The sequence below is a fragment of the Gopherus evgoodei genome, chromosome 2 (assembly GCF_007399415.2).
Source record: "Gopherus evgoodei ecotype Sinaloan lineage chromosome 2, rGopEvg1_v1.p, whole genome shotgun sequence".
NCBI classification, from domain to species: Eukaryota; Metazoa; Chordata; order Testudines; family Testudinidae; genus Gopherus; species Gopherus evgoodei.
Window position 1 is genome coordinate 80,079,818 of NC_044323.1, and position 27,378 is coordinate 80,107,195.

At 42.1% G+C, this 27,378-nt stretch overlaps 1 protein-coding gene across 1 annotated transcript; it reads left to right on the forward strand.

Annotated features, from left to right (window-relative positions):
- Positions 1-1,029: 1,029 nt before the first annotated feature.
- LOC115644957 (prostatic acid phosphatase-like) lies at positions 1,030-25,493 on the forward strand. Its single transcript, XM_030549385.1, has 10 exons — positions 1,030-1,143; positions 9,186-9,281; positions 10,430-10,516; positions 11,582-11,734; positions 15,254-15,352; positions 18,142-18,246; positions 19,082-19,214; positions 23,181-23,263; positions 24,585-24,691; positions 25,313-25,493. Exons 1-10 carry the CDS (start codon positions 1,030-1,032, stop codon positions 25,491-25,493), a joined length of 1,158 nt encoding a protein of 385 aa, XP_030405245.1.
- Positions 25,494-27,378: the final 1,885 nt, after the last annotated feature.

A 27,378-nucleotide genomic window follows, 5' to 3' on the forward strand; every position in this document is an offset into this window, starting at 1 on the left:
TATTTCCAGTTCAAAATGAGGTTTGTAGTTGACCGTTCAGTTCGTAACTCTGGTGTTCATAACTCTGAGGTTCTACTGTACTGTTGCTCAGAGAGCTGTACATGCATCTAGGTGGGTTATTTTACAGTTGTTTGGAACAGGGTAGTTTTAATATTTTAGTTTTTGTTTATATTATTTTTTAAAAGTAGCTTGACATGGTCATGGGAAGTTGAGTTAGAGTGAAGGAGGAGAATGATGGAGGAATGGAAGAAGGACTTAAAATAATGGTGAAAGGGGAGGAGAGGTGACTGGGAGGGAACAAAGGGAAACTGAGGATTGCCCTTCTCCTAGTCCAATGCTTATTCCTCCAGGCCATACTGCCTCCTGTAAAGTGTCCAAGAACTGAAAAATATAGAAAAGCAGAGGTGCAAAAATCTGAAAATCTGGTTATTTATGGAATGATGACCCCCTTATTTTAACCCCCCCCAAAATCACACATGGGAAAAAACAAAACCGCACTATTGTCAACCCCAAATGTTCAAAAATCAATGAGGCAGGCTCACCAAAAATCACGAGATTGGTCTTAATATCATGAGAGTTAGTGAAAATAATAGATTTGGCATTCTTTTTACTTGCCTTCTGCTTTTGGAACCTTTAGGGTGCACTGGTGTCACACTTTGAAGCTTTCTCCACAGCCACGAGGGCTAGGAACTTACTTTTTCTTTAAGAATGAAGGCTGGAATCATCACATATCCACTTGACTTCAGGAGCTGGGGCTGGAAGGAAAATAGTAATTATGGTGAGACTCATCACAAAAATCATGAGAGTTGGCAACACTGAATTAGGTTGAAAAGAATGTAAACAGCAACCTGGAAAGAAAATGATTTAAAAGGATAGATGTGTTACATAATCACCCCCAAGTTTCTCCTGCATTTGAAATGCACAGGAAGCAGATCCACCCCCTTTGTCCTTTTCAAAGTACAGCTTCACTTCAGGTTGATAAACCTGAAGAGCTACTGTAGCTACAAAGCTTATTCAGCTGCTGCCAGGATGGGAAGGACACGGCTTCCATGCAGGTCCAGGAGTTTTTGCTTCGCTTTTAGTCTTTTTCTCATTCTGCTTCAACAAACTGCTGCAGAAAGCAAGCTGAAATTTGTGATTGTCGTAAGTAGATGGCCTCTTCATTTAGTCGCTGGTAATGATTTTAGTGTGGTGTTCCTTGATTTGATAAAAATGTAAGATTTCAACCTCTCTTTGTACAGATTCCACAAGGAAAGAAATGTAGGCTTTTCCATGTACAGTGGATAATCAAACCTTTAAAGGCTAATTTTAATGAAGATAAAATAAGTCAAATTGTAAAGATTTTTTACAAGATAAAAGAATCCTCCAGATGTGTGGCTAAAGCACATAAATGGCAGTCAAGAGATTGGGGGTCTATCTTGTCTGTCCCTCCCATCCTTTGTGAGCCCATGTCAATCTCTATGTGCCTCAGTGTTCCCATCTGTAGAATTGAGGACACTTACCTAGCTCATAGGTGTTGCAAAGGTAAATTCAAATGGAAGGCATGCTAGAAATGCATGTGTTTTATTTCTTATGACAGCTGAATTGGCCTAGAAGCATGCAGAGACATATGAAGCCTCATTTATATAGTGTTGTGACGTACATGCTGCATTAACTAGGATGAATTTGGAAACTGGCTGCAACAATTTTTCATGGCTCATTTCTAGTTCTAAAGTCTATAGAATGACAATATAACATCCATTTCCCCTCAACAGATTTGGGGAGGCTTTCTCCCATTGATCTGGAATTTCAACAGTATGTTTTGAAGCTAGCCCTTTATATTTTTCTTTTTAGATATATATACGGGTGGCCGTGATAAAAAAGATTTGGTTTAAATTGTTGTTTCCAACATAGAATCCTAGGCACTGGAATTATTGTTTGTAACAAAGAACTCTGTTATCCAAACATTCTCATACCTTCAACAGTTCCGAATGAGCACTTACTGATCCATGTAGAGAAAACACTATGACTTATTGTGTGCATACTCTACTGTCTGTGCCAAAGAAAGAAAACCTGTGATATTTCTTATGTCTCTATTGGCTGACGTTAGTAGAAGTACCATTTGGCTCGTGGGCCAGAATGTCTTATCCTACTCCCATTGACTTCAGTGGGAATCTCAAAAGGAATTGGATCAGGCACCAGGCAAAGAAGACACCCAAGTTCTGTTTTCAGCAACATGTTCAAAATCTGTCCCATTCATTAGTGCATATATATAGGAATATCTTAAGTGTATTAAAGTGATGAAAGAGCACTGAATGCATAGGTGGCATCAGGCAGATGGCACATCTGGAGAATGGAACTCTCTAAAGCAGTGGTTCTCAAATGTATTGATTGGGCCGCTCTTCTTTGTGTCTGTAGTTGTTTGTGTCCCTCTGCCCCCATACATATAGTGCCACCCAGCTCTGAAGGCAGAGTGGAGAGCAGCGGCTGCTGGCCAAGCATCCAGCTCTGAAGGCAACACTGCACCACCAACAGCAGCAACACAGAAGGGTGGCGACATAGGTGTGGGAAGTAGTGGTGCTGCAGCACCCCTAGGTTTTGCATATGCAGGGTCCTGGCTGCCAGCTCCATGTCCAAAAATGATGACGTGAAAATAAAATAAGGCACCAAAAACAGAGTGAGACATAATATGAATATTTTTTATTTAACAAATGCTTTTCTAGCCTTTGTCTGTGCAAATGCACTAATTATTGAGGAAAAATCTCTCTTTCATGCAATGTCACAGTTGATATTAAGCATGGCGAGCCCATTCAAATGCTCTTACCACATAGTTGAATGGTGCTAGTTCTTTACCTGCTTTAAAACGTTGAAGGTGCTTTCACCTGAAGCCACTGATGCAGGCAAACTGACAAAAATTCACAATGCAATTGTGATATTAGGAAACACCCCAGAGTCCAAGTTTAAGTATTTCTTGAAGCAATTCCTTTGAGGCACCCTTTAAGCTTGAGGCCTAGGCCAAATGGCCCTCCTGGCCCCCCGCCTCTGATTGGCCCTGCCCCCACTCTAAAAACTGTTCCAGAGCCACTGGGTGGCAATGTGAAAAGTGATATTCATCAATATCACTTTTCACAGCAGACTTAGGGTCCCATTGCCACCCTTATTTTTGCGCTGCTGCTGCTACCCCAACTCTGGCAGCCCCAGGCTGCTGGGACTCCAGCTGTCCCCTTTATCCCCACCTCATGGATGTGCATGGCCCTTCTGCACGAGCCCCAACTAATCGTGACTCACAGCCAATGCTCTTCCCCCTAACATCCCCCTAAGAAAAAGGATACAGCTCACACCTCCCTTGACACTTTCTCACGCCTTGGGAGGCCTGCCCCATAGTTTGAGAATCACTACTTTAAAGCAACTTAGGCTTGAGCTGAATAGGTGTAAGGATGTTCTACAAATTGATGTCCTGACCCAATTTATTAACTGAGAGTTCTGCCCAGCCATTCATAGGAAGTGCTCACTTGTTTGGAGAAACAAGTCCTTAATATCTAAGAACCACCTCTTTACCTCTATTCCATTCATTTTCTCCCATCCACTAAAAAGAACATAGTATTTCATTTATTTCTAGGATAGCATACACCATTTTATTTATTTATTTCCTTATTTATAATAATTGCTGTTCCAGAGAATTTTCATATAAATTCTCCTCCTTTTCAGATAAAGTCTAAATTATTCTAGTATTCCAGTTACTCTTTAGCTGGTTGAGCAATCAGCTATATAATTCCTATAGAACTGGTCTTAACATCAGAGTATATTTCCCTTTCCCTGGCACTGCGTCACTGGGTTGAATTCTTATCTTGTAAGTGTTGTCTCCTGGGTTCACTGATTTGAGTTTGAATGATATACTGAAATAATGTGCCAAAATGGAAACCATTTTCACCCCTTTCTTTTTCTTATTACTTTTCCCTCCTAGCAGCAACTCACAGCATAAAGCACACCTGCAGGAGTAAACAAGACAAATGTTTCCCTTTCTTACTTTCAGGACTTTGGCATATTCTGAAAAGCTGCCAAGCTTTCTCCAGCTGACTTTCACCTTTGCACTGACTCTGCACTTTGTGCTTTACAGACCACTAGTTCTTTTCACTGAACAGGAATAATTTAAGCCATTTTATCAAAATGCTATTTTGACTTTCCTTCTAATGTGTAAACTTTAGCCTCCACTGAAGCTGTTGTGCAGGGCCCCGATGCTGAATGTCAAATGCGATCTGATAGAAAAAATGGGAAATATCTAGCAGAATCCCATTAGGTAGAAATGAACTTCTAAGACAGGGGTTGGCAGCCTTTCAGAAGTGGTGTGCCGAGTTTTCATTTATTCACTCAAATTTAAAGTTTTGAGTGCCAGTAATACCTTCTAAAAATGTTAAAATGTCTCTTTCTACAAGTCTATTATATATAATTAAACTATTGTTGTATGTAAAGTAAATAAGGTTTTAAAAAATGTTTAAGAAGTTTCATTTAAAATTAAATTAAAATGCAGAACTCCCCGGACCAGTGGTCAGGACCTGGGCAGTGTGAGTGCCACTGAAAATCAGCTTGCGTGCCGCCTTTGGCACACGTGCCATAGGTTGCCTACTCCTGTTCTAAGACATTGCATCTATAAATCACAGATTCATAGAGCCATATAGTCCCCACCCACAGATCTAGGAAAGAAGTCACTCACCCAAAAGGTGAGTCGTTTCTGAGAAACTGCAGTTGTGCCACATCCTCCCTGTTGTAATACAGGATAGGCAGCATTGGAGAAGAGGCAGAGGGGCGTGGCACACAGGCAAAGAATCCAGGAACAATGATAGTTCAAACACTTTGGAACTTTGAGAAAACCTGCTCAACTTCCCAGCCTCTGTGGATTTCCTGGCACTGGTGGCATGGCTGGTTTCATTGCCATACTGCTTTTGCCTCCCCACTCTCTCTATGATCTCTCTGTTGGGGTTAGTATGGCACAGAGTGAGCGTCAGGAGGTCAAAATTACCCAGAGCCGTATATTTCAGCATAATTTACTATGTTTTCCAGTGGACAATACCAGATGTTCCCCACCCACTCAATTTCCCCTTCCTATCTTTTTTTGTGCATTATGGTTCTGCCCACACTTGCCATCTTCTTTGCTCTGAGTTATGCAAGGAGAGATGGATCCTAGCTGTGAAGTTCAGATTCAAACTTCTACAAACTTGCGGGGAGTCATTCGAATGCAGCGTTTTGGCTTGGGCCCATCTCTGGAGAGATGGAAACAAGATAAGGAAAAAACAGGCAAGGAAGAGATAGGAAAAGGACAAAAGGGAAGGAAACCCCACTTATAAATACTGTTCAAACATTCCAATTTTGGGAGGCAATTTGTTTTTGTTAAACCTATAAATTCAACCTCCACCTCTGTTGTGACATGGGCTATCTTAAATGCCAGAAACTTGCTGATTGGCAATATGTTCTGGATGGTGTTACAGACACATTTCAAGTTCAACCTGTTTGAAACTCAAGAAAACGTAACTCAGAGATGACTGGAGTAACTCACTGTGAACCCAAGATCAGAAGAGGACATTGGGGTCTATAGTCTAAATCATGGGGGGAGATGTCCAAAGGCCTAAATGGCAGTTAGGCACTTAACATCCATGGACTTCCAATGCGTGCTAGATGTCTAACTGCCATTTGTGCCTTTAGAAATCTCTCTCCCACCCAACACCCACTCCCAATACCTGCAAAGCTCAGAAGCAGTAAAGTACACAAACCAAATTCTGAGTTGCACAAAGGCATTAAACTGAAGCTGGATGAAAACAAAACCACAATGATCCCCTTTGCCATGGCTTAAACCCCCTTTTGTGTCTTCAGGAGAGATCCAGGGATCTCAGTCTGCTCCACTCACAGGAGGAGAAGAGATGATATGGTCTCTGGTTTCCTTCAGATTTGGTTTAATACTTTTATGCAGCCAATGAACATAGCATATGACACAAATGAAAGAACACTGATGTATGTTTTTATAAAACCCTCCCTCCCTCCCTGAGGATTGAGTTGAGTGAAATATTTGAATTAATGATGCTGAAGTGAACACATTTATCAAAGGAAACTGCTCTCATTTTGTCCCATCTCCATATCTCCTTCCTGCCCTGCCTTTTTCTGTTTCCCAGTGTCACAAGTATAAAAATCTACCCTTGCCATCACACAATCTCTTCTCTCTTTTTTCCCCTTTCATCCTGCCATTCTCTGCTGAATTGCCAAGTGAAACTAAGAAAGCTCCAAGTCACTACAACATGAGTGTGTTTTAAACTTAATTGGAAGTAACAGCTCCATTTTAACTAGAGGTAAAAGGCCTAAATATAAACTTTGAAATACACATTTATAGCACAAGGAGCACCTGGATCTTGGACCACAGTTGAGGGTATGAGGTTTATGAGTTGGTTATAGCTGCCTACTTAAGGTAGTTAGTCCTTTAGATCCACCAGTAGGAATTCATGCCGTTAGAACGAAAGGTCTCAGCTTCAATCTCCACTCCCAGCCTGACCAGGGTAAGTTTCAAAAGTAGCACAACACATCTGGGGCTTGAACTTAAGCAGACCTCAGATGCTTGGGAAGCTCAGTCACATATATTTCCAAGAACCATGGGCTTAGGCCTCAGTAGTCTTTATTCAGCTCTTCACCCTTCCAATACAGAGAAATGGAGTTACATAAAGTTTATGCTATGCCATGATCTTTAGATGAAGACATACAAACCAAGGTCTTTTCTGCTTTTTGTGGACTTAAAGAAGCCACAGCACTTTTCAGAAGAGGGCAAATCCCTCCCCTTCTGAAAAAGGTTTCTTTAATCTAGACTGAACAGAAAGGACATTGGTTTATATGTTTTCATCTTAAAAACTCCCATGCACGTTCCCACTCTTTACCCACCCAGACAGAGCTACAGTGCTGTCTTACTCAGCACTATAAATGCTCTTGAAGGAGAGAACTGGAACTGAAGAGTGTGCAAGAAGTTATGTTGCATACAGAGTACAGGATGCTGAGTGCTACTATTACAAATTTACCATGATTTTAGTGACTTTCTACTAGTTAACAAATAAGGCATGCTTCTGTAGCAAGGGCTCGAGCCAACAGTCGTTCAAGTCTACAGAAGTCTTTCTACTGACTTCAATGGGAGTTGGTCTGGGCAACTTCCATGTACTTAAAATTAGAAAAAAATGTCTTGCTATGAAGTTATATTTTCAGTTGCATGCAAATTACATAGCTGCCTTTTAATTGGGAATTTAATTTTCATTCTTAGAAAAGACATCAGCTTCTCCAAAAAAGCAAATTAATCCCACAAGAGACCTTTGGTATGTCAGCATGACAAATACTTGGCCAAAGAAACAAGCGACTTTTCTTCCCCATCCCCCCAGCAGAGATGCAAGTGTCCCACATTCCTTCCCACCCTGTCCACTTGATTCAATCATCAGGGAACACAGCTCTTTACTTAATTATCTTGTTCATTAGAAGTACCCTGAGATGGGATTAAAAGCACTGTTTTAAGAGTTTAAATAAGTAACAAAAAAGTGTGGAATTAAAAATTACATATAAATATGAAACTTTATATTGAAAATCAGATTCTCCTTTGCTTACATCCCAACACCAGAGTTCAGGAATTTAGGGCTCTGTTTTTCTTCTGCAACATTTATTCACAACATTAGCACTTTACAGAAAGCTTCCTTATGCTATTTTAGGTGTTAGTCGGGACATCTACTCTAGCAAGATGAACTCTGAATTGGTAAAAATACAGTTACATTCACCTTAAAGGACTGGCAGCTTTTCTTTACTTTTAACACTCACCTTACCACCTGGTGTTTGTGGATATTGGTATTGAGGGCTACCAGGAAGGGTGGGCATGGTAACTGGCACTTTTAGGGGAGTGGTTAAAAGCTGCATGCTTTAGGTTACCACCTGTAAAGTGAATATAAATAATAATAATACACCTCACAGCAGATACTGGGGGACTTAATATTTGTACATTTTTGTGAGCTTCTGGGATGAAAGGTGCAGTGGCAGTGCAAAGCATTATTTATAATGAAGCTGTTTGCAAAATCAGATTGCTTGTGGAAGTCAAGGAATGAATCTGAGATTATTTTAAATGGGGTACAGGGTGGGTTGGGGTTTTTTGGGGGGATGACATTTTTGTGACCCTACAATATGAGCGAGTTTTCAAGGGAAATTCAGAGTTATTCAGAGCTATTTAAAACAGAATATCGAAGGCTGAAACTTTCTTTGTACACTGGAATAAAAAGATCACAAAAGCAACCATATATGCTCTCTGACGCATGACTCATGTCTCCACTTGCCTTGCATGTACATACACAGCAGCTCAGGTGTTCTGCTGATCTGAGGGACCAAACTCTCAGGGTAAAATCCTGGTCCCATTGAAGTTAATAGCAAAACTCCCAAAGACTTCAAAGGGCCAGCATTTTACTCCAAGTCCACCCAAAATCTAGGTAGATACCTTCTTAAATCAATCAGATTTACATGCCATACCAGTCATTTCAGACATATGTAAGGGCAAAAAAATTAATACCCCCTGTTTTCAGGGTTAATGGAAACAAATTCTTGAATTTAAACTTTTAAAAACAGTCCCATCACCTGAGGTGACCAAAACAAGAGGTAACATAGAGATAACATATATTAGTATCTACATCCAATGGAGCCAGATTGTGCCTTGCCCTTATGCAAGAGTGTGTATGTGTGTGGAGTGGAGAGGATAGCAGTCAGTAGATACTTACTAATATCAGTAGATATTTACTATTTACTTAGCCAAAGCTAAGAACCTAAATCCGTATTTAGGCCCCTGAATCAGTGGTCTGGTTTTCAGAGGTGAACATTCACAAGTCAATCAGGCCACTTGTTTAAGTGCTCAAATATGGCTTTGGATGCCTACCTCTTGCATTTGGGTTTCAACATTTTGGCCAATACACTTTTATGTTCTATTGGGAAAAATCATCAGACTGTTCCCACTCACAGTTCAGTGGGCATCACAATGATACCTTAATATCTTAATATATACTTCAGTCAGACTTGATGGGTTGACCTGTGTTTCTGCAGACTCTCCAGTTCTTTGGATTGCCCAAGAGGGGCTAGGACTAAAATGATATTCTAGTCTTCCAGACAAGTAAAAAGGAAACCCAAAGGGAATTAATTCAGTCTTTGATTCATCTCACTAGGTTTTTCGACATGGTGACCGAACCCCAGTTGAAAACTTTCCAACTGGTCTACATAAAGAAAGTGAATGGCCACAAGGATTTGGACAGCTTACCAAGGTTTGTTGGCTTTTCACAGAAATGAGAACATTAATGCAATAAAAATTATGCAGGTGTCTGATCTGTGACTGACAAAATATTAGCAACTAACCAGGGAGGTGTAATTCATAAATTAAACCTTTAGTGCAGTGATATTTCACCAGTAGGTGTTAAATTCCATCTGGCTCTTTATAGGTAGAGATGTGACTCAGCCTGGGGGAAGGTATTGCACACCTTCCTGATGATGTGATTGTATTCAGATAAGAGGCAATTTAATTTAAAAAAAAACAAAACAAAAACATAATCATGCTGGTTAGACCAGTATTTGTGTTGGCAATCCATTTAAGATAAGAAAAAACTTCTTTGTCTTAGCTTGTAGAAAGCTGCTCTAATTTATTTTAATTAATAATTTTTCAATGTTTCATTAATTATTTTTTATTCTAAGTATGTGAAATTCTTTTGTGGATCTCTGAGACTCCAGTTCAATAAAAGTGCTTTTTTGGCTGCTAAAGGTTAAGGGATCCTACCCACAGCCTTGGAGAGATCTAATAGAACAGATAGAATACCACTCCAAGACATGTTAACAGCTGCTGTTACACCAAAACAAGTTGGCAGAATGTAATTAAAGGGATGAGAGTCAAGCTACAAACTCAGCAGTCAGACCAATAATTTAGTCACAACGAGTTACTATGAATAAGCCAGTCATTTTCTTCATAAGTATTTGTATCACGTAAACAGACACACTCATTTGGCACTAACTGACCACATAACTTAATGGGCATGATTCTCCTCACACACACCTCACCATGTAAATCAGGAATAACTCTGCTGAAGTCAGTGGAGTTACATCAGTGTGAAAGCTCTAAGGGAGAGTAGAATCAGGCCCAACATCTCTCCCAGCAGGACATGACCTATGACTTACTATTAACACCCTCAATATCTTAGAAAATGTAGTGTCCTAGTATAGTGATACTAGTTTATGGATAAAAGTGAACTTTCCTGTTGAAAAACAATACGTAAACATGCACAAATCATACAATATGGCATTAAAATGGTTAATGATCACTTGAAAAATTCACTGAAGACAGAAGGAAGAGTGGAAAGAAAAGCTGTAATAAAGTTTCACAGCTACCTAAAACTGACACTCACCTGTACTGCTGTCCATACAGATTGGAATGCAGCAGCAATATGAGCTTGGACAGTATACGCGGAAAAGATACTCAAACTTCTTGAATGCCACATACAACCGGCATGAGGTAAGCATCAGAATTTATGTGAAGGAAATTTCTCTTGCACCATTGGACTGTAAGACTTGCACTACTGGGTCAAAAAAAAAAAACAACAACCCAAACCCATCATATTAAAGCAAGAGATAAGGTTAACAACATTTCAGCATTTTTGAAAATCAGGCCACTTAATTAGATGCATAAATATAAATTAAGGAGCCTAACGTTAAGCACCTACATTTGAAAATTCTGGCCATAAAGCATATCATATAAAGGGTTAACAGAATTTCAGAAAGTCACAAGAGAGCGAGGGAAACTGCATTACAGTCCCACATTTCCCTAAAACCCTGCCCCACTGGGCTAATGGATGAGATGAGAAATGCTCTAAGCATGGCTGAAAAGGCTGTTACTCAGATGATATCCTAATCAGAGTCCTGTTATCTGAGAAAATTCTTACTGCGAAAAATTTATATAATGGAAGTAATATGGTATACTGTGAACTATGATTGGCAGGGGAATGAAGGCAGCACCAGCAAACACCATGTGTAAACTGTCAACCTTGCCCCAGAAGTGGCACACACAAGTACTTTAAAACACATCTTAAACATACAAACCTATACATAGGGGTGCTGGAACAATTTTTATAGTGGTGGTGCTGAGAGCCATTGAACCAAACTGAACACCCTATATATAATAGAAACCACTTCAAGCCAGGGGGTGCTGCAGTACCTCCTGCACCCCTAGTTCCAGCTCCTATGATGATACATGTTTCAATCTCAGAGAAATGGATACATGTTTTTTTTAATCTAGATTTTAATGCTTCTTCATAATTTTTTCAGTGTTTAGGTTCCAAGGTGAAAGGTGCCTTAGAGAAATTGCATTTAGACTGATGAAGTAGATTCCTAGAAAGAGGACTTAAATATGACTTAAGTGGTGCACAAATCTACTGCTAGTCCTCTGCACAAGCGTGAATTTCACCTTTTGTGATTTATGGAAAACAGGAGAAAGGAAAAGAGGGAAGCATGGAATGGGAATTTGGATAAAATTGCCCTCTTGTTAATTATTAGGAAAAAATATTTGTCATTTTGCTTTCAGATTTTCATTCAAAGCACAGATTATGATCGAACCATTATGAGCACTCAGGTATATCTCGCTGGACTCTTTCCCCCAGTGGGCAACCAGATCTGGAATCCCCAGATCCTTTGGCAACCCATCCCAGTTCATACTGTGCCAGTATCGGAAGACCATGTGAGTACCAATTGGGAACTTTCTACCTCTGATCAGATTTTTCAGTAGGCACACAAATAAGGAGATGAAAAAATATCATTCCCTTCAACATGTTCAATCCAACACCTTCCATAGCTGGTCTATAAATACATGCAGTCATGCAGGCCCAACCAAAACTGTTGCATGAAAGTTTACAGGGGCTGAACAGCTGACATGCATTCCTCATCACCATCTCCTCTACAGGAAAGCTCTGACGTTATCCTGTCAGGAATGAAGCTGAGGAAGTTCCACTAAAATCTTTTCATGGGGGCAGGTTCTTTCAGACAGACAGACCTTTAAGGTGATTTCAAGTTGAAATGTGCTTTGTATTCTTCGCTCCCTGACAGGTTGGCTACTGAGGTCAGCCAAGGAGAGATGTTTACATCAAAACTATAACACTCTCTCTGTGGTTATTACTAATTTATATTGCAGTAGCACCCAGGGGCCTCAGTCATAGATTGGAGCCCCATTGTGCTAGGTGCTGTATAAACACATAATTGAAAGACAGACCCAACCCTGAGAAGCATACAGCCCAAGTGAATGTATCTAAGAAATGACAGGGCAGGTATAGATCTGTCGGCCTGGGGTGATGCTGCAACGAGGCACTGTGCAGGTCAAAGATTTAACAAGAACAAAAGCTGCAGAGAGCAGGAACAGAAAGGGCTTCATTCCTTGTGCTACCTACAGTACTTGGAGGAAATAGAAACAAGAAACAATAAAACCACCACACACTATGTCATCAAGGTCATCAGAGGATGGACCACGGTCATTAGGCCATCATGCCTGTCTACTCCAGAGATGTTCATGAGCATTACTCCATGTTCATGAGCATTACTCCATTCTAAAGCCATGTGTGAAAGTGAGATGTGCTTCAAGCAAACTAGATCAGACACAATGTGATCCAGCTTGAATCTTCACTCTGTCCTCCAGTGAAGCAAGAGGAAGGGAGGTTTGCAGTTGGGAAGGGCTTGAAAGAGGTTTTGATAAGCATCAGACCTATCAGATGTTTATCCAAACCAAACCTCCAAACTCTCTGAGTCACCACTTTAAAGGGAAAGGGAGCTCTGGTCATTTGCAGGAGTGCTCTTCTTCCCTGCCAGGTCTGCAACTTTCCCAGGTTGGGGAATTAAAGTTTAATTACAGTGACTTCCTGGAACAACTTGAAGTTTCTGCTGAATAGGCCAACCACCTATAAACCAGGAACTCTATCTTCCTGGACCTTCCAGGTCCAGATGTCTGTGGGTATTTTCAAGCCCCTAACAACACAGACTGGGAAATCAAGGCAAAGTATCATATAGTAATAAACTTGGTCACAGATTATTTTCTTAGCCTATTGTGAATGTGACCCATTCAGAACTGACAGTTAGCAGCACTGTGTACTACTTAATGAAACCAAAGGGAGTGGCTTAAGTAATAACACCCAAAGGGTGGTAATTAAGCAAAAGGAGTATTTGTTATTATTGCAATTCCAAAGCCTCCCAACGTAGCCTTGAACCTCCAAGGTGTGCGGCTATTGCAGAAGAACACACACTCTGGAGGTCATGCAATATTTCCTATTTAAAATGTTAACTCCTCTCTGCTAACATCTGCTCCAGCCTCTGTACTGACACTTCAGTGAGGAAGGACCATTACAGGGGGATGCACTGGAGGTGCATTCTGCCCAATTTACCCAGAGTGAAATTCACATTAGGTCAGAGAAGGCCAATACAAGACATTCGACACTTAAGTCCCTCTTAAGCTATCAAAGCTTAAGTGATGCATGGGTTGGGTAGATTCTCTGAATAAGGATGAATTTCACACATGGCGTATTAAGCAGTAATGAAGCTATTACATAGGCACCCTTTCAATATTTGGGAGCACAATTCACTTCTGTCTCTTGTTTATTCCCAAGAATACTCAATGGCAAAACAGATACCATGTTATTGTGGTTCCACTGAAACAATGCCATATTTTACACACAAATCTAAGAGCAGGATTTGGACAAAGAAATCAAAATTTCAGCAGTCTAATATGCAGGTTCCAGTGCTGGGCTGTATTTGATGTGACTTAGGAGTTGAGAAGTAGGGGGAAAGTAGTTTCAACCACCTTTACACATTGGATCCAGGGAACTGGGCCAGTTCTCAGAGCAGTTCTAAGATATACACAGCTGCTTAAGAGGATCATTCTGACAGCCAGGGGTCAGCTACAATAACAGCTTCCTGGACATGCCAGCAAAATCTTCCACTGCCCAAATTCACTAAGTATATGAACAACTTGCACCAATGGATTGGCACAAAGCAGTTGCAGCATGTCCATGAATCTGATCCACAACAGTTAGACACCACAATGATAGATGAAGCTAAGGTGAGTTAAACAGATAGTCACAATGGTCCAGATCCAGCAAGGTATTTAGGTACCTAAACCCCAGACTGTTTAAGCACTTATCCACAGTGGAACACTCACTGGGCGAAAGAGAGAGAGAGAGATGCTGTGAGTCAGTGGTTAGGGCACCACCTAGGAGGTGGGAAACTCCAGGTCCAGTCCCCCTGCTACAATCACTCTTTCATTATTTAGCCATAGTCCAACAGCTTCCACAGGAGAGACTGAAGAAGCCCTAAATCAGAATATCCCATAGCTCAGGGGTTGGACAATGTGCCTGAGAAGGTAGAGACCCCAGATCATATTTTTTCTCCCTCTCTGGCAGAGAGGGGGGAGTTGAACCTGGGTCTTACAGATCCCAGGTGAGTGCTCTAACCACTGGGCAAAAAGCTATAAGGTGGGCACCCCCACCACCCTCTCCTCTGGCTGTTGTGTGTGGAGCAAGGCAGGCACCTAACTCAGTGTCTCAAGAAGTAGCTTAGGTACTTCAGCTGCCTGACTCCATGTGGCTGATTCCCATTTATGGATTGCTAAGCAAAGATACGCGCTTCCTTTCAGCCTGGACTTAGATACCTAACTCTGAGAGAGACGGGCAGTGCTTAGCAACTGCCATTGGTTAGCTTGGGCAGCTCCCCACCTAGTAATGCTGGCTTTTGTGGATCACAGTCTAAGGAGCCTACCTCTCCCCTTCATTGGATAGGGAGCTTAGACCCCTTTCTTAGGCTTTGTGCATCCCAGTGTTGTTCGTGTTATTTTCTAGGCACCTAAAAGTTAGGCGCCGTGATGCCCGGCTTTGCAACACCTAAGTTCCTGTGTGGATCCCATTCAAAGTGCCTGACCATCAGGGGCAGCTCCAGGCACCAGCACGCCAAGCATGTGCCTGGGGCGGCAAGCCGCAGGGCGCGCTCTGCCGGTCGCCGCAAGGGCGGCAGGCAGGTTGCCTTTGGCAGCATGCCTGCAGAGGGTCTGCTGGTCCCGCGGCTTCGGTGGACCTCCCACAGGTGTGCCGCCGAATCCATGGGACCCAGGACCTCCCGCAGGCAAGCCACCGAAGGCAGCCTGCCTGCCGTGCTTGGGGCGGCAAAATACCTAGAGCTGCCCCTGCTGACTACATGACAAGTTTAACTTTCTTTTTTTATTTAGATGCTGCACTTTCCTTCTCCTAACTGTCCACGTTTTGATGAACTTCAGAATGAAACCCAGGCATCATGGCAATTTCAAAACAAGTTGCAACCCTATATGGTAAAACAAAAAGGAAAGAATATAAACTTAAGGGATTGTAACATTGGATTGTTTCCATTTACTGAAATGTTGTTACTGTCTCCTGAGGAACAACAGCCTCTTAAAAATAAAATTACCACAAGACAGGCTAATATTACTATAAAATATTAATATACTTGTACACTGAACAAGTCTCAAATATATATTTTAACTTGAGTTTTATTTTAATTTTAATTTTTAGATGTGAATATATCACTAACTAGCTCAGGCTATTTTGAGTTATATTTAATTTGTGCTAAATAGTCTAATGAGACTGAAAATATTCCGGAGGCAGCAATTTCCTGCACTACAGCATAGCACAAAACCAATCATACAGATGTGATTAACCTGCTGAAACTGAGGAGAAATAAAGACCTCAGGATGTGACTGCTGCAATGCAAAACCAATGTAAAAACAACTCAAGCATTTCTCCTTGTGCAAGTTTCATTACAACGTTATTTTTTTGCACCCTCTCACCCAAAGTTGAGCAGTGTTTCTGCTTTGGCCTTGACACACATCTTCACCCAAATACCCCACAACTTTTCCTGCTACAGAGGCTGTAGCAGGCAATAAGTAGATAGGGTGAACAGGCCTTGAACAACACTGCACAGTCTGTGGATTAGCCACTGCTACATTAGGTAGACTGCTGAAGCAGTGCCTAGTTGTGCTGCCTCAGTGTCACTAGTCAGTTCCTGCTTCTTCCTTGTTTTATGGGGGAAAGCAAGCTGTGCCCGACTTTTTCCTTGTGCAGCTTACTTCCCACTCTGCACCAACTGCTGTGCTGGCCAGCTTCACCCATTCCCACAGCCAGCTGCATGGGAGGGGAAGTAATAGCTGACACCACTACCCCTCTCACTACCCCTCTCCCATGGTTCAGGTAGAGAACACATGGGCATAAAGTGCTTAGAGTCCCCTTACACCCTCTGCAGGAGACAGAGTGAGGGTCCCTGTGGAACCAGTTGTGAAACGCTTACTCACACAAATAAGTGCACAGTAAGGCCTGGTCTAAAATAGGAATTTACTTTTGTATGGCTACATCTCTCATGGATGAGACAAAGCCTGCCCCCCACACACATAACCCCAGCTATACCAACCTAACCACTGGTGTAGACTAGCGCTAGGTTGACGGAAGAATTCTTCCATCAACCTAGTGCTGGCTATACCAAGTGTTAGGATCAGTATAGTTAGGTCTCTGGGGGGTTGGATTTTTCACATGCCTGAGAGATATATAGACCAGGCCTACCATGAGCCAGGGCTTCACAAATGGTCTCTGGAAATGATACATAAATAGGTTATTGCAAAAAAGATAAGAAAGGCAGAGCCCTGCATAACCTCAGACAGTTTCAGGCCCCTTGGGGTTAGAAGGAAAGACAACTCTTACAAACATTACATTTCAGGTATTTTTTTTTAATAAAGTCAAATTGATATAAATCATTCACAAGAAGCAAGGGATATAGTGAGGCTTCCATATTTCATGTTCATTTTACTCCAAGGTAATTCTGCTTACTTTTCACAGGACTGGTAGTCAAGGACTGTAGTTCTCAAACTAGTTGCCATTCTGGTAGTCCAGAGGCAAGGTGCAGGATTGCTCAGTTTTGAAAGATTTTTCCAAAGTCAGTCCTAGAGGTGTAGAGGTCACCTGGATGCCAGCTAGAGTGTACACATCCTGGTGACATTTCGATGGCATCTCGTATGATTCATTTAATTATCAGAACCCCAAAGCTGATATAGTTTTTCAGGTTGTTTCAAAAAACTGATTCTCCTCCTGGATTGAAAATCTCTCATTCGCTACATTCATTGCCCCACACATTGCACCCTTACAGCAATATGTAATGATGTTTTGTCACAAGGACACAAGCTGCAAATGCATGAACCAATATTGTAAAATACACATATTAAACAGTGATGGGAGAATCCTGAGTTTTCAAGAAGCAACTTAACCTTTGGATGCTTATCCAACCTCACCAAACTGCTCAACTGCTCATATACAACCAACCCTCCCGCATTAAGAGGCCTCAGCCCCCGCAAACTATTGTCTTCTGTGGGAGAGAGAAGGCTGGTGGTCTGCTATCCTCACCAGAGTGACTGGGAACAGATAGCAGGTCTTGTCTCCTCTCCTCACCACCATCTTCATGGGGCAGTTGGCAATCCTGGTTCCTTTTTTGGCATCTTTGTGAGACATTTCTCCCATCCCATCATTGCCCTTTTCCAGTCATCCAGGCAGTCTCCTTCTTCCTGTCCTTACATAATTTGTTTTTCTCTCTTCCTTCTTTCCTTAATTCTTCCTCTGGGCTTTGTTCCCATTCCATCCCGTAGGTTCTCCACCTCCCTCCTGCCTTGGGGTTTCCAGTTCCTTTTTCCCTTGTTCCTCTCTTCCTCTTACCCTCCCCCCAGTGCCTTCTCTCTCTTTATCCACTTCCCCAAGGGAGCTCCCATTTTGGAAGGTTCACTTGAAGAGGTGAGTGAGGTTGCACCCTCTCCTTGGGTTGAAGTACTCAGGGCAGGGAGAGAAGAAGCCAGCAAGTGGAGCCTTCCAAAGAAGAATAGCAAGCATGAGCAAAAGGCAGGCACAGAAACTAAAAGCTGTAGCATCTAGGAGCCACGAGTGAGAAGTGCAACAACAAAAAACCCTCATTGGGACTATTCACATGTGTAAAGTTAAGCACGCGTGTAAGAGTTTGCAAGATCAGGGCCTATGAGTCCACATGAACATGTATCTGAGTGTACTGAGATATTCGTTGTGTATGTTTCCTTTTGTTCTTGTCTTTCAGGGTGTTTTAAAAATTATGGCAGCTAACACAGGATATGACGTGGACACTCTCAAACAACTGAATAAGTTCAAAGCCTGGAATACATACGATACTCTGCTTTGTGAGGTATTTAAAAGAGAAAGCGAGAGGGAGACTAATCCAGAAGATCTGATTCACCTGAACTCAGCAATTTGGTTTCAACCAAACACAGTCATGACTGATCTTCTGTTCTGTCCTGAGCTTGGTTTCTTTTCAGCACCATTTGAAGAATGGTGAATGATAATGAACCATAATTTAGTGTATTAGAAAAGGACTTCTCAAAGCATAGTTTACAGTTTAGAAAACTAATCTTCATTCATCCCTGTTATTTATCATCCCTCTAAAACAGGACACTAAAATCCATCTCCTTATATTATTTCCCTTTCTGTACAACCCAGTGTGTTACTGTAGTTACTCAAGCATGCTGAGAAGCTCATCATGATTTTTGCTGATAGAAAAAGTGAAGTATTTTCTTTAGAACAACTCCTTATAACTATAGAATACTTAGCGGGACGTTGAAAATAAGCAGTAGTATCATTGTCTAGTGGTTAGAACAGGGAACTGGGACTCAGGAGATGAGAGTTCCCCACTGTGAGCTAGATTATGCTTTGCAGATCCAGTGTTAGAGAAGGGGCAGAGTGAGTTGGCCATGTGGGACTTGCATCTTCCTCTCCAAACCCGCACACTAGCAGAAACCAAGTTGGAAAGCAACTGCAGTAAGAGAAAGAATTAAATTTCCATTGGGGCCCCAATGGAACCTCCCTAAAAGGGTGTTCTGGGGAAAATGCCAGGAAATGAAGCCACATGACGAAGGAACTGGGAGACAGCCTCAGGGAGTCCAAAGGCAACAGTGTAAGGGTGCGCTGGGGGAAAAGAAAATTAATGGGAGAAAAATAATGTTCATTTTCCTTTTTTACTATAGAGTATTCACAATTATACTCTCCCTGAATGGGCTTCCCGAGATGTAATGAAGAAGATGAAGGAGCTGGCAGCATTGTCCTTACAGTCAATCTTTGGGATATACAAAACAAAAGACAAAGCACGACTACAGGGAGGTAAATAAAATATTACACAGCAATGAAAAGGGAGGAGCTGATACTATATAACAAATCAAGTCTCTTTACTCATGCAAAGCTCCTTGTTAAAATGGCACTACAATGTTTCTAAATATACCTGCACACAGAAATAAACATTTAAAAACATATTTTGAACACTGGTATTTTCATGATCCCTGGGATGTCCTAAATGTACATTTCCTAAATGTAGAAATGCCTTTAGTTACCCTAGGCCAAATTTAAGAGATGGTTGCAGAAATCCTAGGAGAAGATTCAAGGCCATTCTGACTTGAGCCTGACATAGAATCATAGGACTGGAAGGAACCTTGAAAGGTCATCTAATCCAGTCCTCTGACTCATGGCAGAACTAAGTATTATCTAGACCATCCCTGACAGGTGTTTGTCTAACCTGCTCTTAAAAATCTCCAATGATAGAGATTCCACAACCTCCCTAGACAATTTATTCCAGTGCTTAATCACCCTGACAGGAAGTTTTTTCTGATGTCCAACTTAAAACTCCCTTGATGCAATTTAAGCCCATTGCTTCTTCTCCTATACTCAGAGATTAAGAAAAATAATTTTCTCCCTCCTTCTTGTAATCATCTTTTACATACTTGAAAATCATTATGTCCCCTCTCAGTCTTCTCTTTTCCAGACTAAACAAACCCAATTTTTTCAGTCTTCCCCCATAGGTCATGTTTTCTAGACCTTTAATCATTTTTGTCTCTCTTCTCTTGACTTTCTCCAATTTGTCCACGTCTTTGCTGAAATGTGACTCTCAGAACTGGACACAATCCACCAGTTGAGACCTAATCAGCGCAGAGCAGAAGAATTATTTCTCATGTCTTGCTTACAACACTCCTGCTAATACATCCCAGAATGATGTTCGCTTTTTTTGCAACAGGGTTACATTGTTGGCTCATATTTAGCTTCTGGTCCACTATAACCTCCAGATCCTTTTCTACAGTACTCCATCCTAGGCAGTCATTTCCCATTTTGTATGTGTGCAACTGATTGTTCCTTCCTAATGGAGTACTTTGCATTTGTCCTTATTGAATTTCATCCTCTTTACTTCAGACTATTTCTCCAGTTCATTTTGAATTTTAATCCTATCCTCCAAAGCGCTTGCAAACCCTCCCAATTTGATATCATCTGCAAATGTTTTAAGCGTACTCTCTATGCCATTATCTAAATCATTGATGAAGATATTGAACAGAACCAGATCCAGAACTGATCCCTGTGGGACTCTACTTGTTATTCCCTTCCAGAATGACTGTGAATCACTGATAACTGCTCTCTGCGAACGGTTTTCCAGCCATTTTTTCACCCACCTTATAGTGGCTCCATCGAGGTTGCATTTCCCTAGTTTGATTATGAGAAGGTCATGCAAGACAGTATCAAAAGCTTTACTAAAGTCAAGATATACCACATCTACCACTTCCCCCCTATCCACAAGGCTTGTTACTCTGTCAAAGAAAGCTATCAGGTTGGTTTGACAGCATTTGTTCTTGAAAAATCCATGCTGATTGTTACTTATCACCTTATTATCTTCTAGATGTTTGCAATTTGATAGCTAAATTATTTGCTCCATTATCTTTTGGGGTATAGAAGTGAAGCTGACTGGTCTTTAATTCCCCAGGTTCTCCTTATTTCCCTTTTTATAGATTGGCACTACATTTGCCATTTTCCAGTCTCCTGGAATCTCTCCCATCTTCCATCGTTTTTCAAAGATAATTGCTAATGGCTCCAATATCTCCTCAGTCAGCTCTTGGAGTATTCTAGGATGCATTTCATCAGGCGCTGGTGACTTGAAGACATCTAATTTATCTAATTTTTAACTTGTTCTTTCCTTATTTTAGCCTCTTATGATTCGACCTCATTTTTCACAGGTATTCACTATGTTAGATGTCCAATCACCACCAACTTTCTCGGTGAAAACTGAAACAAAGAAGTTATTAAGCACCTTTTTCATTTCCACATTTTCTGTTATTTTCCCCCTCTCATTAAGCAATGGGCCAACATTGTCCTTGATCTTCCTTTTGCTTCTAATGTATTTGTAGAATGTTTTCTTGTTCCCTTTACGTCTCTAGTTAGTTTGATCCCATTTTGTGGCTTGGCCTAATTTTGTCCCTACATACTTGTGTTATTTGTTTGTATTCATCCTCCGTAATTTGACCTAGTTTTCACTTTTTGTAGAACTCTTGTTTTGATTTTTAGATCATTGATGATCTCCTGGTTAAGCCAGGGTGGTCTCTTGACATACTTCCTATCTTTCCTACCAGTGGGATAGTTTGCTCTGGTGCCCTTAATAGTGTCCCTTTGAAAATCTTCAATTGTTTTTCCCCTTAAACTTTTTTACCATGGGATCTTACCCACCAGCTCCCTGAGTTTGCTAAAGTCTGCCTTCTTGAAATCAATTGTCTTTATTTTGCTGTTCTCCTTCCTACCATTCCTTAGAATCATGAACTCTATCATTTCATGATCACTTTCACCCAAGCTGCCTTCCACTTTCAAATTCTCAACCAGTTCCTCCCTATTTGCAAAATCACATCTGGAACAGCCTTTCCCCTAGTAGCTTTCTCCACCGTCTGAAATAAAAAATTGTCTCCAACACATTCCAAGAATGTATTGAATAATCTGTGCCCTGCTGTGTTATTTTCCCAACAAATGTCTGAGTAATTGAAGTATCTCATCACCACCAAGTCCTGTGCTTTGGATTATTTTGTTAGTTGTTTAAAAAAAGCCTCATCCACCTCTTCTTCCTGTTTAGGTGGTCTGTAGTAGACCCCTACCATGACATCACCTTAGTTTTTACCCCTTTTATGCTTACCCAGAGACTTTTAACAAACCTCTTTCCTATTCCCATCTCCTCCTCAGTCTAAGTGTATACTTTTTTAATATATAAGGCAACACTTCCTCCCTTTTTTCCCCTGCCTGTCCTTCCTGAGCAAGCTGTGCCCTTTTATACCAATATTCCAGTCATGTGTATTAGCCCACCAGGTCTCTGTGATGCCAATTATGTCATAGCTGTGTTTATTTATTTACTAGTATTTAAATGAATGACAGCAGCCTAAACCAGATTTAGGTTCTATTTCTCCAATATTAAATCAAATTGTTTATTGAGCTTTGATTTATTTTCTCTCATTTAATGTTAACCTTGGAAACACCTTCATGGTGACCTCACTGAGGCCCAGATATAAACCTGCCCCCAAGCAGCTCTGGGCACAGCTGATGATAGGAGATTCGAAGTCCTTGGTAGCCCTCTCATCTTGGGTCTGGTTCTACATTGGTTCCCACCATAGAGTAAATTAGAAGAGCCTCAAGTAGCTCTAAACTTCACTGCCTGACAGCTGGCCCCCAGGGCTATTCTAGCAGGCATGGATTGGCAAACTGCAGGGACACCTCAACCACATCCCTTCTTTCTGGCCACGCGCCTATGCTGGGAGCAGGGAAGGGAATGGTGTAGGTGCCACTAGAAGGATTCCTCCATTGGCTGGTTCTGACAGCTTTAGGACACTTTTGTACTGGGAGAACAGCACAAAAGTGCCCTAGGCTAAAAGACACAAGAACCAAGCTTTGAGGGAAAAGGCAACAGTCAGAAGTTATGGCAAGTGAATGGTTGAAATATTTCTCTGACCTGCGGCTATTAATGGAAGGAAATGTCATTGAGGAGATGGCAGCGCAGCCTAACTTAAGGGGCAGGCATTGTAACCCTGATTTTCAGCCGCATTCTAGCCTGGGTTCTAATGCTCCTGTTTCTCAAACAACCCTGGGTTAAAAATATTTTTTTCATTTCTGTAATGTCCGCTGTCAAGCTCTAAATTCCATGTGAACTAAAAATGAATTACTGTTGTACAGTCATGAACAGATCTTCCTGTTTAATACCTGGGATATTTAAGTTTGGGCTTTCAGCTGAATACACTTTATTCATCAACATCCTCATTGCTCTTCTCCATCTTCTTTAAGGCGTCCTGGTGAATGCTATTCTAAAAAGCATCAAAAAAGCCACTCAACCATCAAACAAGAGAAAAATTCAGATCTTTTCCGCAGTGAGTAACTTTATTTTTCCCTAACATTGGACTGATACGTTTACTAGTGGGAATTCAACAGAATGGGCTTCATTTGACTTGTACTAGGAGCAAATGCAGGGGGGAAATTATAAGCAATGTTACCAATGTATTTTGATGCAACAACTTTCCAGTGTTAAAAGAAAAAGGTTACATTCCTGCTACAAGCTAAGAAAAGCAATGAGATGATACAATTGGACTCAACACATTGAATGGAATTATGTATTTTTGCAACATGTGCGACAAACAAAAACATAGAATTTACTCCTCATCTTCAGCCAACCTGTGCTCGGCAAAGGCAGCTTTACTCCCCACTAACCCCCATTCTAAGACTTGGCCCCCAGTGCAATATAGAGCAACTTCAGGGCTTCTCCAAGAGGCATCCTGATGCAACAAACCACCAAGGTGCTGTTCTACTAGCAGGGGATCACTGGAATATAGCAGCACTTCAACCACACCTCCCACACATAATCTATACTTGAACTGGCTATGCCAGTTATATGTCACCTGGAGATTCCCCTAGCTTAAGCCATCTTTACAGCCACTTTGTGCTGCTGGCTTGGTGCAAACGGGCTGTATGAGATCTATATTTTTCATTTTAACATATTGTAACCAAATTCATGCTTGGCGTAACTCAATTTATCTATCTGTTGCAATTTATAAAGTATCTATAGTTCTAGACCCTGTATAATGATTAAAATACAACAATTAGAGTGGTATATAAACAAGCTCAGTAAACACACAAACAGGAGACTTACCTAGGGCAGAGGTTGGCAACCTTTCAGAAGTGGTGTGCCGAGTCTTCCTTTATTCACTCTGATTTAAGGTTTCACGTGCCAGTAATACATTTTAACATTTTTAGAAGGCCTTTTTTAATGTCTATAATATATAACTAAACTATTGTTCTATGTAAAGTAAATAAAGTTTTTAAAATGTTTAAGAAGCTTCATTTAAAACTAAATTAAAATGCAGAGCCCCTCAGACCAGTGGCCAGGACCCAGGCAGTGTGAGTGCCACTGAAAATCAGCTCACGTGCCGCCTTTGGCACCTGTGCCATAGGTTGCCTATCCCTGCTCTAGGGAAAGATTTGGATTCCTTCCTCCCTCCTTCAACACCCTGCCATGGGTTTTCCTGCAAAAGGGGCAATGGGTTTTTCAAAAATAAAAAACAAAGACCACAACTGGAGTTTTACTTTAATATCCCTTCCTAGAACTAAAAAAAGGTTTTTGGAAGTAGGGGCAGCAAAACCCCACTTAAAAGCAACTACTGTATTACATGGGAGCATTCTTTTTCTTTTTTATAGCATGACACCACAATTGGCGCCCTACAGATGGCGCTCAATATTTTCAATGGAAAACTGCCACCGTACAGTGCTTGCCAGTTTTTTGAACTCTACCAAGAAAACAGTGGGCAAGTATCTTGACACATCTGCAGAAAGCAAATGTGTTTTGCTTTCAGATACCAATTCATTAATGTCTTAGATTATTTTTGAGAGAAAAGCATCCTCATGAAATAATTATATTTTAAATGAATTTTACTGAGCAGTCCTATTCACAATGTTGCATTAAATGCATTCAAAATTAATAATTAACTGAAATATATGAGAGAGAGAGAGACACACACACACACACACACACACACACACACACACAGAACACATTTAAGTTTAGTGGTGGGAATTAAGTGAATGGATAAATGTGACTGCTTCCCTAAACGGTAGTGGTAGTTTTCAAGCTACCATTTAAAGCTTATCACAATCAAACATCCTTACGTGGGGTATAGTTCTGTTTTCATTTAATTAAATATTTCAGAAGGGCCTGCTGACATGACCTGTGACTTTAGCAGTGATATGACTGTTCTAAGGAGCACTGAGCTTTGAATGTCTTTGCCAAGGTCTCTGTTCTTGAAGAATTTGTTCTACAATAACTTCCATTAACAAAGGCTGTAATTTGCAAAAGGCTGTCTCTGTGAAGAGGAAATCTCAGATATAAAGATCTAATCTTTCTTTTTCTTCTGGGCGCTGGAAATCAGGCACTACAGCATTGAAATGTCCTATCGGAATGACTCCTTGACGGATCCTTATCCACTCAGGCTGCCAGGCTGCACGTCTCCTTGTCCGCTTGAGAAGTTTGCTAAGTTGGTCTCTTCTGTCATAGTGGAAGACTGGTCAAAAGAATGTGGAAAGTGTCAGGTGAGAGATTCCCTGGGCTGAAGAAGCAGATCCCAGCTACACACCTCTGCACAAACACCAATCCTCTGCTGCCAAGGGGGTCAGAGTTCATGTCTGGATCAAGCACCATGCTTAACAGACCAACACTTATCTAACCCAGGCAAAGCCAGGAGTAGACCCAAGGCATGGTGTCTGGTTAGAGATAACAGACCTCCCCACCTGGATACAGCACAGAGCCCCTGTTCCCATATCTGGCTAACACACACAGACTCTGCCCCCATGCCCATGCAACCCCACCGCTACCCCCAGGTCAGTCCAACCTCTCTCCATGCTGGTGCTGGTATGGGTTGTGAGCTCAGACTGGTGGGTGTTGCTGTGTGGTCTCAGCTGATCTGTCAGCTCCGGGCTGTGTCTGTAAGAGTGCCCCTGTGCAAGAACCAATGCAGCAGTACTAACTGTCCTCCAAGCAGCTCTCTGGTTCAGACTCTGTCTCTGCCCCAGCTCAGGCTTACTGCTTCTACTCTTTCTTTGTTCTCTCTGTAAATCTTCCCCAGCTTATTTCTCCCCATCATCAACTCATTAGTTTAAGTCCTTCCAGGTGGTCTGTAGTCAGGGGTGGCTCTAGGTATTTTGCCACCCCAAGCATGGCAGCAGGCTGCCTTCGGTGGCTTGCCTGCAGGAGGTCCGCTGAAGCCGTGGAACCAGCAGACCCTCCGCAGGCGCTGAAGGCAACCTGCCTGCTGCCCTCGCAATGACCAGCAGAGTGCCCCCCGTGGCTTGCCGCCCCAGGCATGAGCTTGGCGTGCTGGTGCCTGGCGCCGCCCCTGTCTGTGGTGTCCTTATTTTGGAGTGGCAACCCGCCCCCCCCAGCCATACAGGTTTGTGCAGAGTAGTAGGGAGGGGGGGAAGAGGGGATAAAGGAAAGGGAAAGGGCTCTTTACCCAGTCCCACACCAGTCATCACATAAACACACCTGTCCCCAGGTACCAGGCATGCCTCGTGGCTTGGCCACCCTTGGCATTACTGTATCAGTAGGGTAGGACGTTGAACCCCCCCCCCCCATTCAATCTTTGATAATGTCAAAGCGTCGCAATTCTCCCACCTCCCTGTTCTGCTCCTCGCCAGCAATGGGGCCAGATTTGGGTGCCTCTTCCATAGGTGCTGGAACTTGGGGTGCTTGAATAGTAATAACTCAAATACATGATGCCTTCAGCACCCCCACTGTAAAAATTATTCCAGCACCACTGGGCTCTTCCCTGGGACACACAATCCAATTCTACTTACCCCTGCCTCAGAGCCAGGAGAAGGGTTGGGTGCTTCCACTGGGGATCCCCCCATGTGAGCCACCCTACTAATGGGAACACAGTGACTCCTTCCACCCCTGCCTCTTGGCTACTAGGACTAAGATCTGCTCCCCCTACTCTGTTTGGTGGCTTGGGCTAAAAGTGTCAAGGCCTGACCATATTCCAGTGGACCACCTTCTCCAGCCTCTCTGCAGACTGCCTGGATCTTCTATACTGGGGCCATTTGGAGTATAGGATCCCACAGATGCAGTTTGGGGCACCAGGCTGCATCCAGTTTGGAGAGCCTCTGCTGTGTGAATAGGACCTGCCAATGGTCCAGCAACATGTTTGTTACAGCTCCATCTCTGCCCGTTTCACGCTTGGTCCAGGTTAGTGGCTACAAGCCAACCTGCCTCACAGGGGTGTTGGTGATGTTCATTCTGAGGCCCCTGGTTGGATGTCCAAGGTCATGTGTATTGGCAGCTGCCCATTCCTGCCGAACATCAGGAAGTAGGGAGGGTACTCCATGGATGTGTGCAGCATAGTGTTATACAGATAGGTCAGCTCTGGCAGGCAAGAAGTCCACTGTCTTCACCACATCCCTGCTAGGAGCATCTAGTTGACTCACTCACAGAGGCCACAGC

Bases quoted from the DNA above. Each gene is read 5' to 3' on its own strand.
- LOC115644957 (XM_030549385.1), top strand. From the start codon at position 1,030: ATGGGAAGGACACGGCTTCCATGCAGGTCCAGGAGTTTTTGCTTCGCT. The intron at 1,144-9,185 runs GTAAGTAGATGG...TCATCTCACTAG, and splicing joins AGCTGAAATTTGTGATTGTC to GTTTTTCGACATGGTGACCG. The intron at 10,517-11,581 runs GTAAGCATCAGA...TTTTGCTTTCAG, and splicing joins CCACATACAACCGGCATGAG to ATTTTCATTCAAAGCACAGA.